This window comes from Pelmatolapia mariae, linkage group LG17 (genome assembly GCF_036321145.2).
Source record: "Pelmatolapia mariae isolate MD_Pm_ZW linkage group LG17, Pm_UMD_F_2, whole genome shotgun sequence".
NCBI lineage: Eukaryota > Metazoa > Chordata > Actinopteri > Cichliformes > Cichlidae > Pelmatolapia > Pelmatolapia mariae.
Window position 1 is genome coordinate 35151741 of NC_086242.1, and position 13294 is coordinate 35165034.

At 43.0% G+C, this 13294-nt stretch overlaps 1 protein-coding gene across 4 annotated transcripts in view; it reads left to right on the plus strand.

Annotated features, from left to right (window-relative positions):
• Positions 1-13294, plus strand: part of ano2b (anoctamin 2b) — a 78966-nt gene that overhangs the window by 9920 nt on the left and 55752 nt on the right. For all 4 annotated transcript variants that reach the window (XM_063460861.1, XM_063460862.1, XM_063460864.1 and 1 more), the window contains one exon: positions 3014-3436. In XM_063460861.1, coding sequence (XP_063316931.1) covers positions 3014-3436 — 423 coding nt within the window. The remainder of the gene's footprint in view (positions 1-3013; positions 3437-13294) is intronic.

Here is a 13294-nt window from a genome sequence, read left to right on the forward strand (position 1 = left end):
GTATTGTTATGCGGTTATGCAGTCAAAATAATTAGACCTTTCGTAAGTAATTTGAGTAATAGTCTATAGACTCTGTACACATGCAGCAAACAGTTTTTGTAATAGCAACTGTAGCTGAAGCACAAGAACACCCGAGACATTAGGAACAATGCGCTGGAGTAATTTACACCGATACACAGGTGTCTGTTGATTAGACCCAAGTCGGTCGGCGCTATACTAACTCAGCTTTTCTTGGGAGTCCGCTTAGCAGCGACTTTTAAAGTTCACACGGAGTGTTGTAAACGAAGTGGAATCTGAAAGTGAAGATACGGCTCAAAGGTGAAATAGGGTCTTTAATCCAGCAGGTGCAGCTAATTAGCTTGATAGAAAGAAACACCTTGAATAAACTACACCGATGAGCTAATCTGGTGAGGCTTGGCAAAACATGCTTCAGGAACATCTAAACTTGATTTGACTTGCCTGAGCCATGAAATAAGTCTGTAATGCACACCTTCCTGAATTTACACTCATTCGGTTTGTTCTACCGGGGTTTGAATTTATTCAGTACTTGGCGAGATAGACAGGAATTCAACTGTCTAAAAAAAGGCCTAGCTGTTTGGTGTGCTGTCTGTTTGGTTAACAATGGGCAAGTTAAAGGTAGCTAAGGGAATTATTATTATTAATTATTGTTTTGGTCATTTTTTTTTTTTAGAGTGCTTCAGTCATTTACTGCAATGTGTTTGCCAGGTGTGTGTCCAGAAGAAGGGCATGGGGTGGCACTGCTTCTCCCAAAAAGGAACTATTTCTGTCATGCTTGTTTCTTTGCTCTATTCTACTATATATTGCATTAAAATATTATTATTTTTTATTTAGCTTCTAATCACATTGTTTTAAATCATGCTACTCAACAATATATAGGAAATTAAAACCATCAGCTGCATCATTAAAGTGATATAGAGTACACATTACTGAACTGGTAATCATGACATCCTCTACTTAGGATGAATTACAGATACTAGTGTTTAAAAAAATGCGCCAGTAAAAGTTCAAGAACTGGTTCATTTTATTTACTCAAGTAAAAGTGGAAAATGAGCAGGTTCTGAAATGTACTTTAAAAAAGTAAAAAGTAGCTCTTTGGAGGATGTTTCTACTACCTATTTAACACTAGTATCTATTTTTATGCAAAGCAAACTGAATTTTGTGCTATATTAATGTCACATGAAAATAATATTAGTAGACAGGAATACAAACTTGATTTCTGTCTAAATTGTAATTCTAATAAAGGTACTCAACTTGAATCAGGTAAGCAGAACATGAGCAGAGAAAAAATAGCTCCATTTTCTGTTGCCTGCATTGTAGAGGGTGACTTTCCCTCTAAACAAGAAAATGAGTAGGGTAGAGGTTAAAGTGGGATTCAGCAGGTGGGGGAACCCTAAAATCAGCTGAAATGGCCCAACATTGGAACAAGAATCACAACTCACAATAATTTTTATTGAGAGGTCAAGTAGATTTTCTTAATGTACCTGCTGTGATCAGTTGATTGGGGATACTGCAGCTCTGAGGTTTACTGATCTTTGTGGATTTACACTGAATTTAACACGATGTCAGCAGGTGTTTCATGAGTTGTTCTGACTAATCTCCATCCTCTACACTGACAGTATGCTGTTTATGCTGTCTTTATACTCTTTATATGTCTTTGTACTACTTAGGCTATACAGTTGGCGTCAAAGGTGGAATTCAGTTAATGAATCTAAGCATCATCGTCATTTAACTAAATTAATCTCTGGTACCCTTTAAACCATGCCTCATTTTGATTTGCTGCATGTTTCACAATATGAACCCCCCCCCATAATACCACAAAAACATGAGGACTTGCATGCAAGCTTTAAATTTCCACTCATCAAACACAACTGAGCAGTTCTTACCTTTAAATCTAACTTCTCTTCTTCCTCTCCTGTCCTGTCTTTCTTATCTTTCTCCATTTTTGAGTGAAGTTCACTCTCTTTCTTTTCTCTCACTGTGGGAAAAAAGTATTAGGCCTACACTGTTGTCTCAAAGTTGCTCTTGTAATGTAGTTTTCATCAGCTTTAGTGATATTAAGTATTGGCAAATTCAACAAAATTACTTTCAATAGTGATGCTAGCTTTTTCTAGCTGTATCATATCAGATATTTCTAAAACCAAGCTGTTAAACTTAGCATGTTTTTCTTTTCTTTCTTTTTTTTTTTTTTTTTTTGGTGTATTAGTCTATTTCATGCGCAAATAGTTTAAAATGTAAGCACTTTGTGATTGTTCATGTGGTACATCTTCTCTCTCCCTTGGTCTCTGTTTTGTCCTGTTTCTGGTCATGGCAGATGGTTACCCCCTCCCTGAGCCTGAATCTACTGGAGGTTTCTTCCTGTTAAAAGTCGTTTTTCCCTTCCTATTCTCACCAAGTGTTTGCTCATGAGGGATTGTTTGACTGTTGGGGTTTTCTCCAGAATACTCTGGTCTTTACCTTGCAGTATAAAGATGACACTTGCTGTGATTTGGCGTTATGCGAAAAAACCTGATGTGTATTCAACCGAAGCACAGTGTGTATTTAGGTTAAGGTGTAACAGAGTAATACAACAACATACATTGCATCGCTATACTGCTGTCTGGTAAGAAATCTCCCATCATGCTCAGAGTCTATAGAGCTTTGCCTCTTGTGTCCTCCATGTTTAGTCTCGCTCTCTGCTTTCCCTCTGTCTAAATAAAGAATAAAACAGCCAAAGGTGAGCTGACTGCCCACTCTGTTGCTGAAGGTTCTCACTTCAGTGTTTTTGAGAACCTGCCAAAAGCCACTTGTGGTTGTGTGCACTGACACTGCAGTAATGTTTAAGTTCATTCAAACACTTATTACATAACTCCACTGCTGCTTAAAGGTGTTGTATGCTCTCTATAACCAGTTTGTATTTGACTGGGATACACTACTATAATTATTCTAAATCTTTTAGGTTTTTTAATATATAGTACACCAGTATTGACGTTTGCTTGATATTTATATTTTACAGGTCATGGGATCAACTTCAGGTCCTCATGCCATCGGAGAAGGCCTTTACTTCAGTGACGGCCGACGGAAAGTCGACTATGTTCTGGTCTTTCATCAGCGACGGCACACTTCGATACGATCTCCTGCTAGTGCCTCCGTTTCACAAGACCGGTTATCTATTGTTTCTAATGGCAACTTTCCTTCAATGGCGGCCTCAGATGTGGCACCAGGTGGAGGTGGAAGTGGTGGTGGTGGTGGTGGTGGTGGTGGAGGCGGTGGCATTCCAGGAGGGGAGGGTGCGGGCGCCAGCGAGGTGTTCATGGAGCTTGGAGGAGCAGGAGATGGCGAGCCAATGGAGCCCGGTGACCATGAGATGCGTCTAATCAGGCAGGAGTTTGAGGCTAACCTACTAGAGGCTGGTTTGGAGATTGAGAGAGACAGAGAGGTGAGTGTGTGTATGGCCATGTTAAGCTTCTGCTTTTATTTTCATTTGCACAACACTGGCTAAATTTAATGCAGCTGACAGGTAGACTTTAACAGACACTTTCCCCTCTATGTACTCTCTGTGTACACAGGAACAAGTAGTAAAGCATGTAACATAAGGATTTTATGAATGTATGTTCTAGTGCGGTACGGCTTCGATATCAGTTTCAGAATTTTTGTGTGGGTTCTCTCCACGCACTGCGGTGTCCGCCCACAGGCCAAAGACATGTAGTTAGTGGGATCAGGTTAATTGGTCATTCTAAATAGTGTCAGCTGGCGACCTGTCCAGGGGGTACCCCACCTCTCGTCCTATGGTAGTTGGAATAGGCCCCAGCCCCCCTGCTACTCTGATGAGGATAAGCGGAAGTGGACCTGAAAGTGGTATTTTAACAAAGTGGAAGGAAGCAATTGGGAACAACAGCAACTAAGCCACTAAGTGGTAGAACATGTAAAATCGCAGAGCTAGGTCAGCCAATGCTGAGGTGAATAGTGCGCAGAGGTTGACACTTTCTGCCAGAGACCTCCAAACTTCATGTAGCCTTCAGATTAGCTGAAGAACAGTAGGCATAGAGCTTCATGGAAGGGGTTTCCATGACCGATCAGCTGCATCCAAGCCTTACATCATCAAGTGGAATAAACACAAAGCAAAGGTCCATATCGACATGGATCAGCGAATTTGATGTGAAAAACTTAACTGGCATACACAGTTTCCTGACCTCATCCCAATAGAACACCTTTGGGTTGAGTTAGAGCAGAGAATGTGAGCGAGGCCTACTCGTCAAACATCAGTGTTTGACCTGACAAATGTGCTTCTGGTAGAATGGTCACAAATTTCCATAAACACACTCCTAAACCTTGTGGAAAGCCCTCTCAGAGGAGCTGAAGCTGTTAAAGCTGCAAAGGGTGGGTCAACATCAAATTAAATACCATGGATTAAGAATCTGTGTCACTCATGATTGATTTAAAATCACACAATCAAGATGTGATTGAAGTACATACTCTCAGCTGTAATTCAAGGGTTAAGAAAAGTATTTCTTTATCCATTTGGGAATTAGAGCAATTTTTATATGTAGTCCTCATTTTCAGAGATACAAAATGCTTTGAGCATGAATATGATACAAATCGTATACCAGCCACCAATCCTCAGCCCAGATAAACACCTTATCAAATCACCAAATGAGGGAAGATCTTTTACAACTATGTACCAGAGAAAATCAATGAATCCAGGTTAGAAGCGTTTATGGTTGCACAAGGTTGTAGATGCTTTTTAAGCATTTGTAATCCATCTGTTGGTAGGAGTGAAAAATATGCTACTTACTACCAGTGGGTTCTTTAGTAGTCCAGACGTAGATCTAGAGTTCAGGTATATGTAAAAACCATTAGTTTTCATTAAGGCTTGGAAAAAACAAAAGCTTTGTGTTTTGTTTTTTTTTAGTTTTTTTTTTATCCCAAATCCTTGAGAAATAAATGGGATTATAATTTGACACACTAGACTCTAATGTGTTTTTGAACACAGGCTAAATTCTATAGCTTCACTGACTTCACAGGCTTTTTGAAGATGAACCTCTACACAGGATCTGACGTAACACTATCTTGAGCTATTTAAGGTGAGCGCCTACATAGGAGCCTGGCTCAGATAGTAGAAGGAGGTAGGAGAGACTATGTGTAACAATAGCAGTTGTACTTTGCTCCAGCAAAATGCTTGTCTTGAGGTTTCTGCTGATTGTACCAAAGTGTTCAACCTTCTTTAATCATCCTGCTGCTGTGGGACAAAACAACAGAAAACCTACATGAGTCATCCCAATTTAGGGCAGCTGCAAAGTGGGTTTGTCTTTAGGGGCTTTAAGTTGGTGATTATATTTTAGCCTAAACCATATTACGATATCGCCAGTTTCTGTCTACTTATGTGAAATTATGAAACTTTATTCCTCTACATAAAATAAATATTTTCATAGGTACTGGTTTAGACACCCCATGACTCTATGGGCTCCTGAGGTGTGGGGAGGGTAAAAAAAAAAGAAAGAGGGGGGGATACAAGGAATTTGCCACTTGAATAAACACACATCAAAATAGAGATGCTTTACAAAATGGAAAGTCAGAATAAATGTCAGCATTGTGGGGAACATGGACAAAATTCATCACTGAAGTTCACCAATAAAAGCAAACAAAAACCTCTACAACTTATAGCAGTTTCACAGAAACTTCAGTAACATTGTGGTTTTAGAGAATGGTGGCTTTCTGTGTCAGAAATGGCTTGTATCCAAGGGCAACCCACTGATGCATAACTTGGTGCAAGCTGCACCAAACCTGCAAACCTGAGTGATGGGAGAAAAAAGTCAAGCCTGAGTCATTCAGCCTTCTGCCTTCATCCGTAAATGCCTGCAGAAAGGAAACCTTTAACTGTCAGTGTTTTCTACCATTATGGATGGATCTGTGTCTACTAAAAACACAGAGATTGGTCACTGTTGAGCATGGGCTGGAATATAGCCAAATTATCAGCTCAACAAGTTGAATTTGGTGTGTGCACATTCTACAGCGTCCCCGTACACTGGGCTATGTCTATTTACCACAAGTGATTTCATCACGTCAGATGTTTTGCGATGCACCTTTTGCCGCAAGACTTTTGCAAAGTCTTACCTTGTGGCTTACCTTTGCTGCTGTTTTCTGGTTACTGGCAGTCTAAATTTTAATTTTTATTTATTGTAATTTAACATATCAGCAACTTGATGCACTAAGACAGGTAGACCTGGTCGAGATGACCTGCAGAAGTTCAAACTGAGCATGGGGAAGAAGTGACTTTGAGCATGGCATGGTTGTTGGAAATGGTTGTTCGTGTTGGTGGTCCTCTTGCTAAAACTCAGGTATGCAGAATCTGTGAATGCGCAACATGTCAAACTTTGGAAACTGATGGGCTGAAGGAGCAGAAAACTGCATTGGCTGCCACTTCTTTTTTTTTCTTTTTTTTTTTTTTGTCTGTCCCATTTGGTTCTTTAGCCGTCAGAATTGTTGTCTGAAGACCAACAAGGATACCAAATGGATTTATTTTGCCAAATGGATCATCATGGCATTGCCGTATTGGTCCATTTGATCAACCTTTGTTGTTATTATTTATTTTATTTTCGGTTGTTACAGATGGGACAGACATGACTGGGGGATAGGAAAGAGAGGAAGGAAAAGAAAAACAGAAGGGAAGAGGGACTTACAAAGACAAAGAGAAAAAGAAAAAAAAATCTCCTGGATCACCTGTTGAGAGAAAAAGAAGAGAAAACAAGCAAAAAAAACAAAACCCAAAGCAACATACTAAACACAACACCATCCCGTTAATCTAGCTAAGTGTGAACAGCAGTAAATACTAAATATTGAATGTTGTTGTGCAGCACACAGGACAGACAGCGCACAATGTGCTTTGAAGTAGCAGCTAAGAAAGGTGTAGTTTATGTCTACGAACAGTGAACACCCGTGTGCACACCTGTGTGGATCAGCACGCTTGTATACAAAAGGTTTCTCCATGTAACGGTCTGCTAGAGGGTGTGGGGGGCCATAGCCCCGTCCCCCAGGGCATGAAGCAGGCATGGAGAAGATCCAGGCTTCAGACATCCAGAGGCCCCAGAGTGCGAGAGCCCAAGGTGGACCACCGGAGGGGCATCCGTGCCACCCTCCTGGGAAGGGCTGAGGAGATCCCCAGATGAGGGGTCACCCAGTAGCCACGGGGCAGAAGCCAGAGGGGGCTGCACTGGCGTGCCCGCCGGCTCTGCCGGCAGCCAGCTGTGCCAGAGTGAACCGAGCCGCAGACCCCGAGGCCGGAGGCCCGGGGGGTCCCCTTTGCCCCGGAAGAGGCCTGACCGAGCGACAGGCACCAGGCCCCGCCAAGTAGCCACCGGGAGTGAGCTGGTGCATACCTGAGCGCCCAGCCCCGGACACCAAGAACCACCAATGCACCGACCCCTGAGGGCATCAGTCACTGGCAGGGAGTGTGGTGAGGGGAGATAGACCTCCACACTTTGGAGGGCCTGGGTGTTCCCAGAGAGGTGGAGTCTAAGACCCGACCTGACATATAGAAACAGACAAACAGGCACACACAGACACAAACATGCATTCCCACCCTCATGCACACATATACAAACACTCAGCACTCACCCAACGTAGTAATAGACATACATGGACATGTACACACAATCACACTCCCCAAACATACTCTATACCCCGGGTCCAGGTACCCTCGCCCCCAGAGGGGGAAACGGCACCCAGACCCAAGAGATGTGACCCTTTCCCCCGGGGTGGAGGCAAGCAGACCGCCCCAGGCTCCGCGGCAGCAGGGAGGCCCATCGGACAGCCAACACCTCCTCCCAGCCCCCTGCCCCGATGGCTAGTAGAGAACGGGGGTGTGTGAAGACCCCATACCTCCCTCCTCCCGCTCATGTGTAGTGTTGCTGCGTGTTGTTCTAAAGTGCATTTAAAACAAGGGAGGGCATGGTGCTGCTGCCAGAGAGCAGCAGGTGTTAGCACGGCCCCTCCCGAGAACCCTCAATGTCTACATGGATTTAAAATTGAGAGGTGGGCACCGGTGCCAGAGGTAAGGTTGAATACACAGACCGTCCACTGGACGCCGTTAACGTGGTCACCCTCAAGGCCCTATATATATGAGAGTGTGAGGAATGTGGATGTCTAAGTTGTGGAATAAAATTGAGGCACAGGTGGCCAGAAGGGGACAGAGGGGGGGGGAATGCCTCCCCTGCACCCTGGTGACACACCCGCACCCCAAGGCCCTACCTGTGTGGGTGGGTGTGGTGGAGCGGGAAGAGGGAGGCAGCCGGGGATGGGGAGGAAAAGAAGGGAGGGGCAAGATGCCCCTCCCTAGGGCCAGCTCCCCCGCTGACCCCAGTAGGCACCCCCGTCCTCTGGTACCCACCAAGGCAAGGGAGCCCAGGCCCATCCAGACCGGGGCCTATGGCAGCAGCACCGCCAAGCCCCACAGGACCCGGGGAAGCCCACCCTACCCCACCGCAGAGGAAACTGTACCCACCCCAACATTCAATCATCTCCCAGACTACACAAGACAACAGACACCCAGGTTAGGTTTATTCTCCACCTCTCCTATGTCTCTCCCCCACCTGCAGAGTGGACTTCTGCAAGGATGGAACAACCTCCCTGCCAGTTGAAGAGCCCCCCAGTTAGGCCGATGCACCAGAGGCCCCCTGCGCCAGGGCTGAGCCCCTGTGCGCCCACCCGCCCACAGCCTCGGCGACACACCGACGAGGACCGAAGCCCCCAAGGCCCAGCCAGAGCCCCATCACGGAGACGAAGCACCCCCGAACCCCAAGCCCCCCCGCCTGCCCCGGATCCACTCAGGGGCAGCCAGGCTACCAGGCCAGTAACCTACGTCCGCCAGTACAGACCATCCCCCAGCCCCACTGCACGCAGCCACGAGGAGAACACCCTCTAAGAGCGACCAGAGCCACTAACCAGGTTATGACCACAACTGCCACTTCTGCTGTCTAAGAACAGTAAACGGTACCTCTTATACAACCTGGTGTGATGAGTTTCAATTACTGCTGTGACATTTTGATCTGAATTTGGCACAAATAAAATGAGGCATGGATCCATCCTGGCTTGTATGAACTGTTTAGGCTAATGGTGGTGGTGTTTTGATATGGGGGGGTGTAGTTTCTTGGCAGACCTTAGTACCAACTGAGCATCAAAGCTCAAATAATCTCAAACTAGTTTCTTGAACATTGTACTTAAATGGCTTCCAGAGTCACAGCCCTCAATCCCGCAGAGCACCTTTAGGAAATGGTGGATCATAGATTATGGATATGCAGCGGACAAATCTGCAACAACTGTGTGATTCCTATATGTCACTATGAAGCAAAAGGAATATTTAAAACACCTTGTTGAACCATGAAAAACAAAGAAAGTTCTGATGGCAAAAGGGTGTCCAAGCTAGGTAAAAGCAGGGTGTACCTAATAAAATGTCCAGTTAGTGCAGATCCTGTTTATTTTGAGTCAGCATCCACAGTGGCCTTGATGTTTCATCGGTGCTAACAGCCTTTAATTCTGGTCACTTTAGCTGACACGGCTGCTGCTCTGACCTCTGCATCGATTTCCTAATTTGGCCTAAAACGGCTAATTTTGTTTTGACACGTACAAATCACTTTCGCTGTCATTGTGTGTTACTGGTGCTAGCTTGTGTGGCTCTGTCCTGCTTTTGTTGTTTGTGCGTGTGTGTGCGCGCATGCATGCTTGTGCGTGGCACTTGGCACAACACACGGCCTATGTGCTCTGCCTGCTTGTGGTAATGATGCTCCAGGCTTACTGCCACAAAGTTGTACAAATGTAGTTTTTGTTAAACTTCCGTTTGTTAGTTAATGAGCTTCTGCTGCACTTTGGCTTCAGCAAGAGGATTAAATTGTTAAATTTAAGCGATGCTTACTTGTTTCGCTCGTAAAGTAAAAAAAAAAAATAGATTTTTTTTTTTTTTTACACAGCACAAGGCAAAAACAGAATAAATGTCTCATGTACTCTAAAATGTTTAAGAAATAATAGTGTACTGTAGTGTCTAACTTACCAGTGCAGGGTTTGTCATGTGTATGATACCCATTTTGCTGTGTGTGTGTGCGCGCGCGTGTGTGTTGGCTGGCAGCCAGTTGGCAGTGTGTGGAGTCTGCAGGCTAGTATTAATCAGATTGTTGACAGTGTGGCAATGGAGCCTAAGCCAGGATGAGATTAGCTGACTGACTGATAGCTCTTTATCTTGTCTCAGAGATCTAGGGCTAAAATCTGCCACCGAGAGAAACAAACATCCCAATATCCTTAATTTGAACAAAGTGGCAAGCACTCTGACAAACATAACTGCTCTCCTTCCATCATTGTATAGGCCGCACTGGGTGAGAAGCAGCCTTACACATATAATAAGTCATGTACCAAAAATCAATTTTCCCACTGTAGTCTGTGTGCACATAATAAAATCGGGTGAAGCTGTTCAACATTAATCATAGTTAATCAAGTGCATACAACAGAAGAACAAACTGCACCTCTAACTTAAAATAAAGCAGGTAATTAACTGATGGCCTGCTGGCGCATGTTGGTAGTTAAATGTTTTCCAAAGGCTTTGGAAGACACTTTTATTTTTCAGAGATTAGGGTCAGTGTAAGTGTCTCACTCGACACTGCTTGGGTAATGATAAATGTCAAATGTCATTTTGCTTGAAATGTTTTAGCATTTTGAAGTTGGTAACCAATGTTCCCTCTAATTTTTCGTGTGTCTGAGCGAACACACAAACTCCCTGAGCGATCCCTTGGACCACTGTGAGCGACATCAGACGTGTGCACTGTGGTCACGCCAGCATCAAATCCATCTAAGTTACATGGTTTTTTAAAATAATCAAATTACAGCATTTACATTTATGCCAGACTACTTTTAATTAACTGCTTTAGCCCACTTACAATAAAATAAAATAAAAAAATCTTGTTCATGGCCTGTGTAGTATGTTAACACTATTGGAAGTAAAAATAACTTGAACTCCAATTTCGAAAACAAAACTTTCTTCTTTTTTTTTTTTTTTATAAAGCTCTGACTTGTATTATGAGTCTGTGGTCTGGGAGAGAGTCCTGTAACTCTGTCTGCAAAATATAGTATATAATGACCAATGTTGGGCAATTAATTATATAGTTACTTCTTCAAAAAAGTAACTGAGTTTTGCAAACAACAAAGTTTTTTGGAGCTGCTTACCTAAAAATGCAGCCAATGCGTTTTTTTGAATAAACATTTCAAACTATTTACAGAACAATCAGGTGTTCTGCATTAAATTTGATGCCACACAAATTATTTGTGCCACTCCAAAAAATAATTTCTGTCCACTATGAGATAAAGGAGAACAGCAGCCTGATACCTGCAGGCCTGACAACAGGAGATGTATCACTCCTGTAACACCTGTAACATTCAGCAGTCGCCTCATTGTTCTGACACACACAACAAAACTATTGACTACACTACACACTAACTACACAAGATTTGCGCTAAACTTCTCAAATCTCTCACATCTGAAAACACCGCCGTTACTCCTAAAACTTTCCCCGTTTCTTAACAACTAAATGCCACGTTGCCATATCATTTTTTGATTGGTCGACATGGTACTCTTTGGACGAATAGGAAAGGGAGAGGTGGGTGGGGTTTGTTTTTGCTCACAGACGGAGAGTGCTTTCGAGCCTTTTTTCTTATAAAACGCCGTTTTTACCGTTTCTTCCCGCAGTAAATATAAACAACGATAGTATTCAGGAAGAAAACCAAACATTGCAGATATTTTTATCATAACTCTGGTTTTACGTGGCCTATCAACATAATTTAAAAACTGGTATAAAGTCCACACTTTTCCCATCAGTTGTTCCGTCTGTCCTGCTCACATCTCCAATGGTTGTACACGTTGTCATTAACGTGGCTTCACTCCACATTAGCCACGCCGCTTTGCTAGCTAAAACACCGGTGTCAGCACATAAGGACGCTGTCATAGCCTGTCAACGACGTTGATTGGCTGCGTATATACGCATTATTGGCTGAACTATGGGATAAGGTGGCATCGTTCTAATCCCATATGGGAGCAGCCAGTCACTTACTGACTAACACTGCAAAACAGAATTGTTAAAGTATTAATTTTAATTTCAATTTAGGTTGTATTTTTTGTTTTGCGCAACGCAGATTTTCTGTGCGCATAGACCGTGCCAGCAGTGCGCAATTGCGCACGTGCGCAGCTTAGAGGGAACATTGTTGGTAACATTAGTCTTTTTCCCCCAGTGAGAATCTGATGCGTTTTAAAATGTTCCTTTATTTACATCTAAAAGCTTTCTATCTAACATTTGAACGCATTCACAGTCTGATTAACGCATCTGGAGCAACTCACAGCTTAGTATCTTACCCAAGGGTACTTTGGCATGCAGACTGGAGCAATCAGGGATTGAACCACCAACTCTGAGATTAGTAGATGGCCTATCTACCTGAGCTACAGCTATTCTTGAGTCAGTTAGTAGGAATAGTCTTTGCTGTTCTGTTTTAAAGTTATTATATATACATTGAGCATCACCAGTAGCAAAGTATACCTTTTATATAATAAAAAAGATGATCCTTATTGTGCCCAACCTGTTTGACTTCAGATTAACTCGATGCTGGTAAAGAAGAGTGACTCAAATGTCAAACTTGTTGATTGTGTCTCAGGATTATTGCGCTGACCTTTGATCTCTTAGGGACATCCTCTTAGAGAACACGCTTAATTAAATCAGAGCGAGATTTTAATTGAAGAAGTAGAGCTGGGACTTGTGAAGATTTCAGTCCATGGGGTTTTAAGAAACATTTTAAACACTTAAATGTTAGTATTTCTAGATGAAGGCATGAGAACATTAATAATTGGAAAAAATAAGTATGTTCCACTCGTCTTCTAAAACATATTTGTGTTGCAGTGGACTCCATGCTAGGATTCATCCGGCATCTTGAATTAGTTTTAATTAACCAAATGAATAACAGCTCTATACTTGTGCTATACATGCAAACTGCAAACCATACAGTATTTTTATACATGAAACTATTTTTCTTCCATTTTACACCGATACAGTGACTGTGTATTTGGCAGTAAGTGCTGCCAGAACGCAGCACTATGTAGATAAAAATGTAGCGTCGAAACTGGTGCTCTGCTAATATTTTTGTGCTGTTCTTCCCACGTAGACACTTTGTCAGCAAAGTAATTGCAGCTTCAGTCCATCACCTGTCTGTAACTGAGTATATGCATGCACAGTATCAAGTGTATGTTACCTGCATTTTGACTGCGCTCTCCATC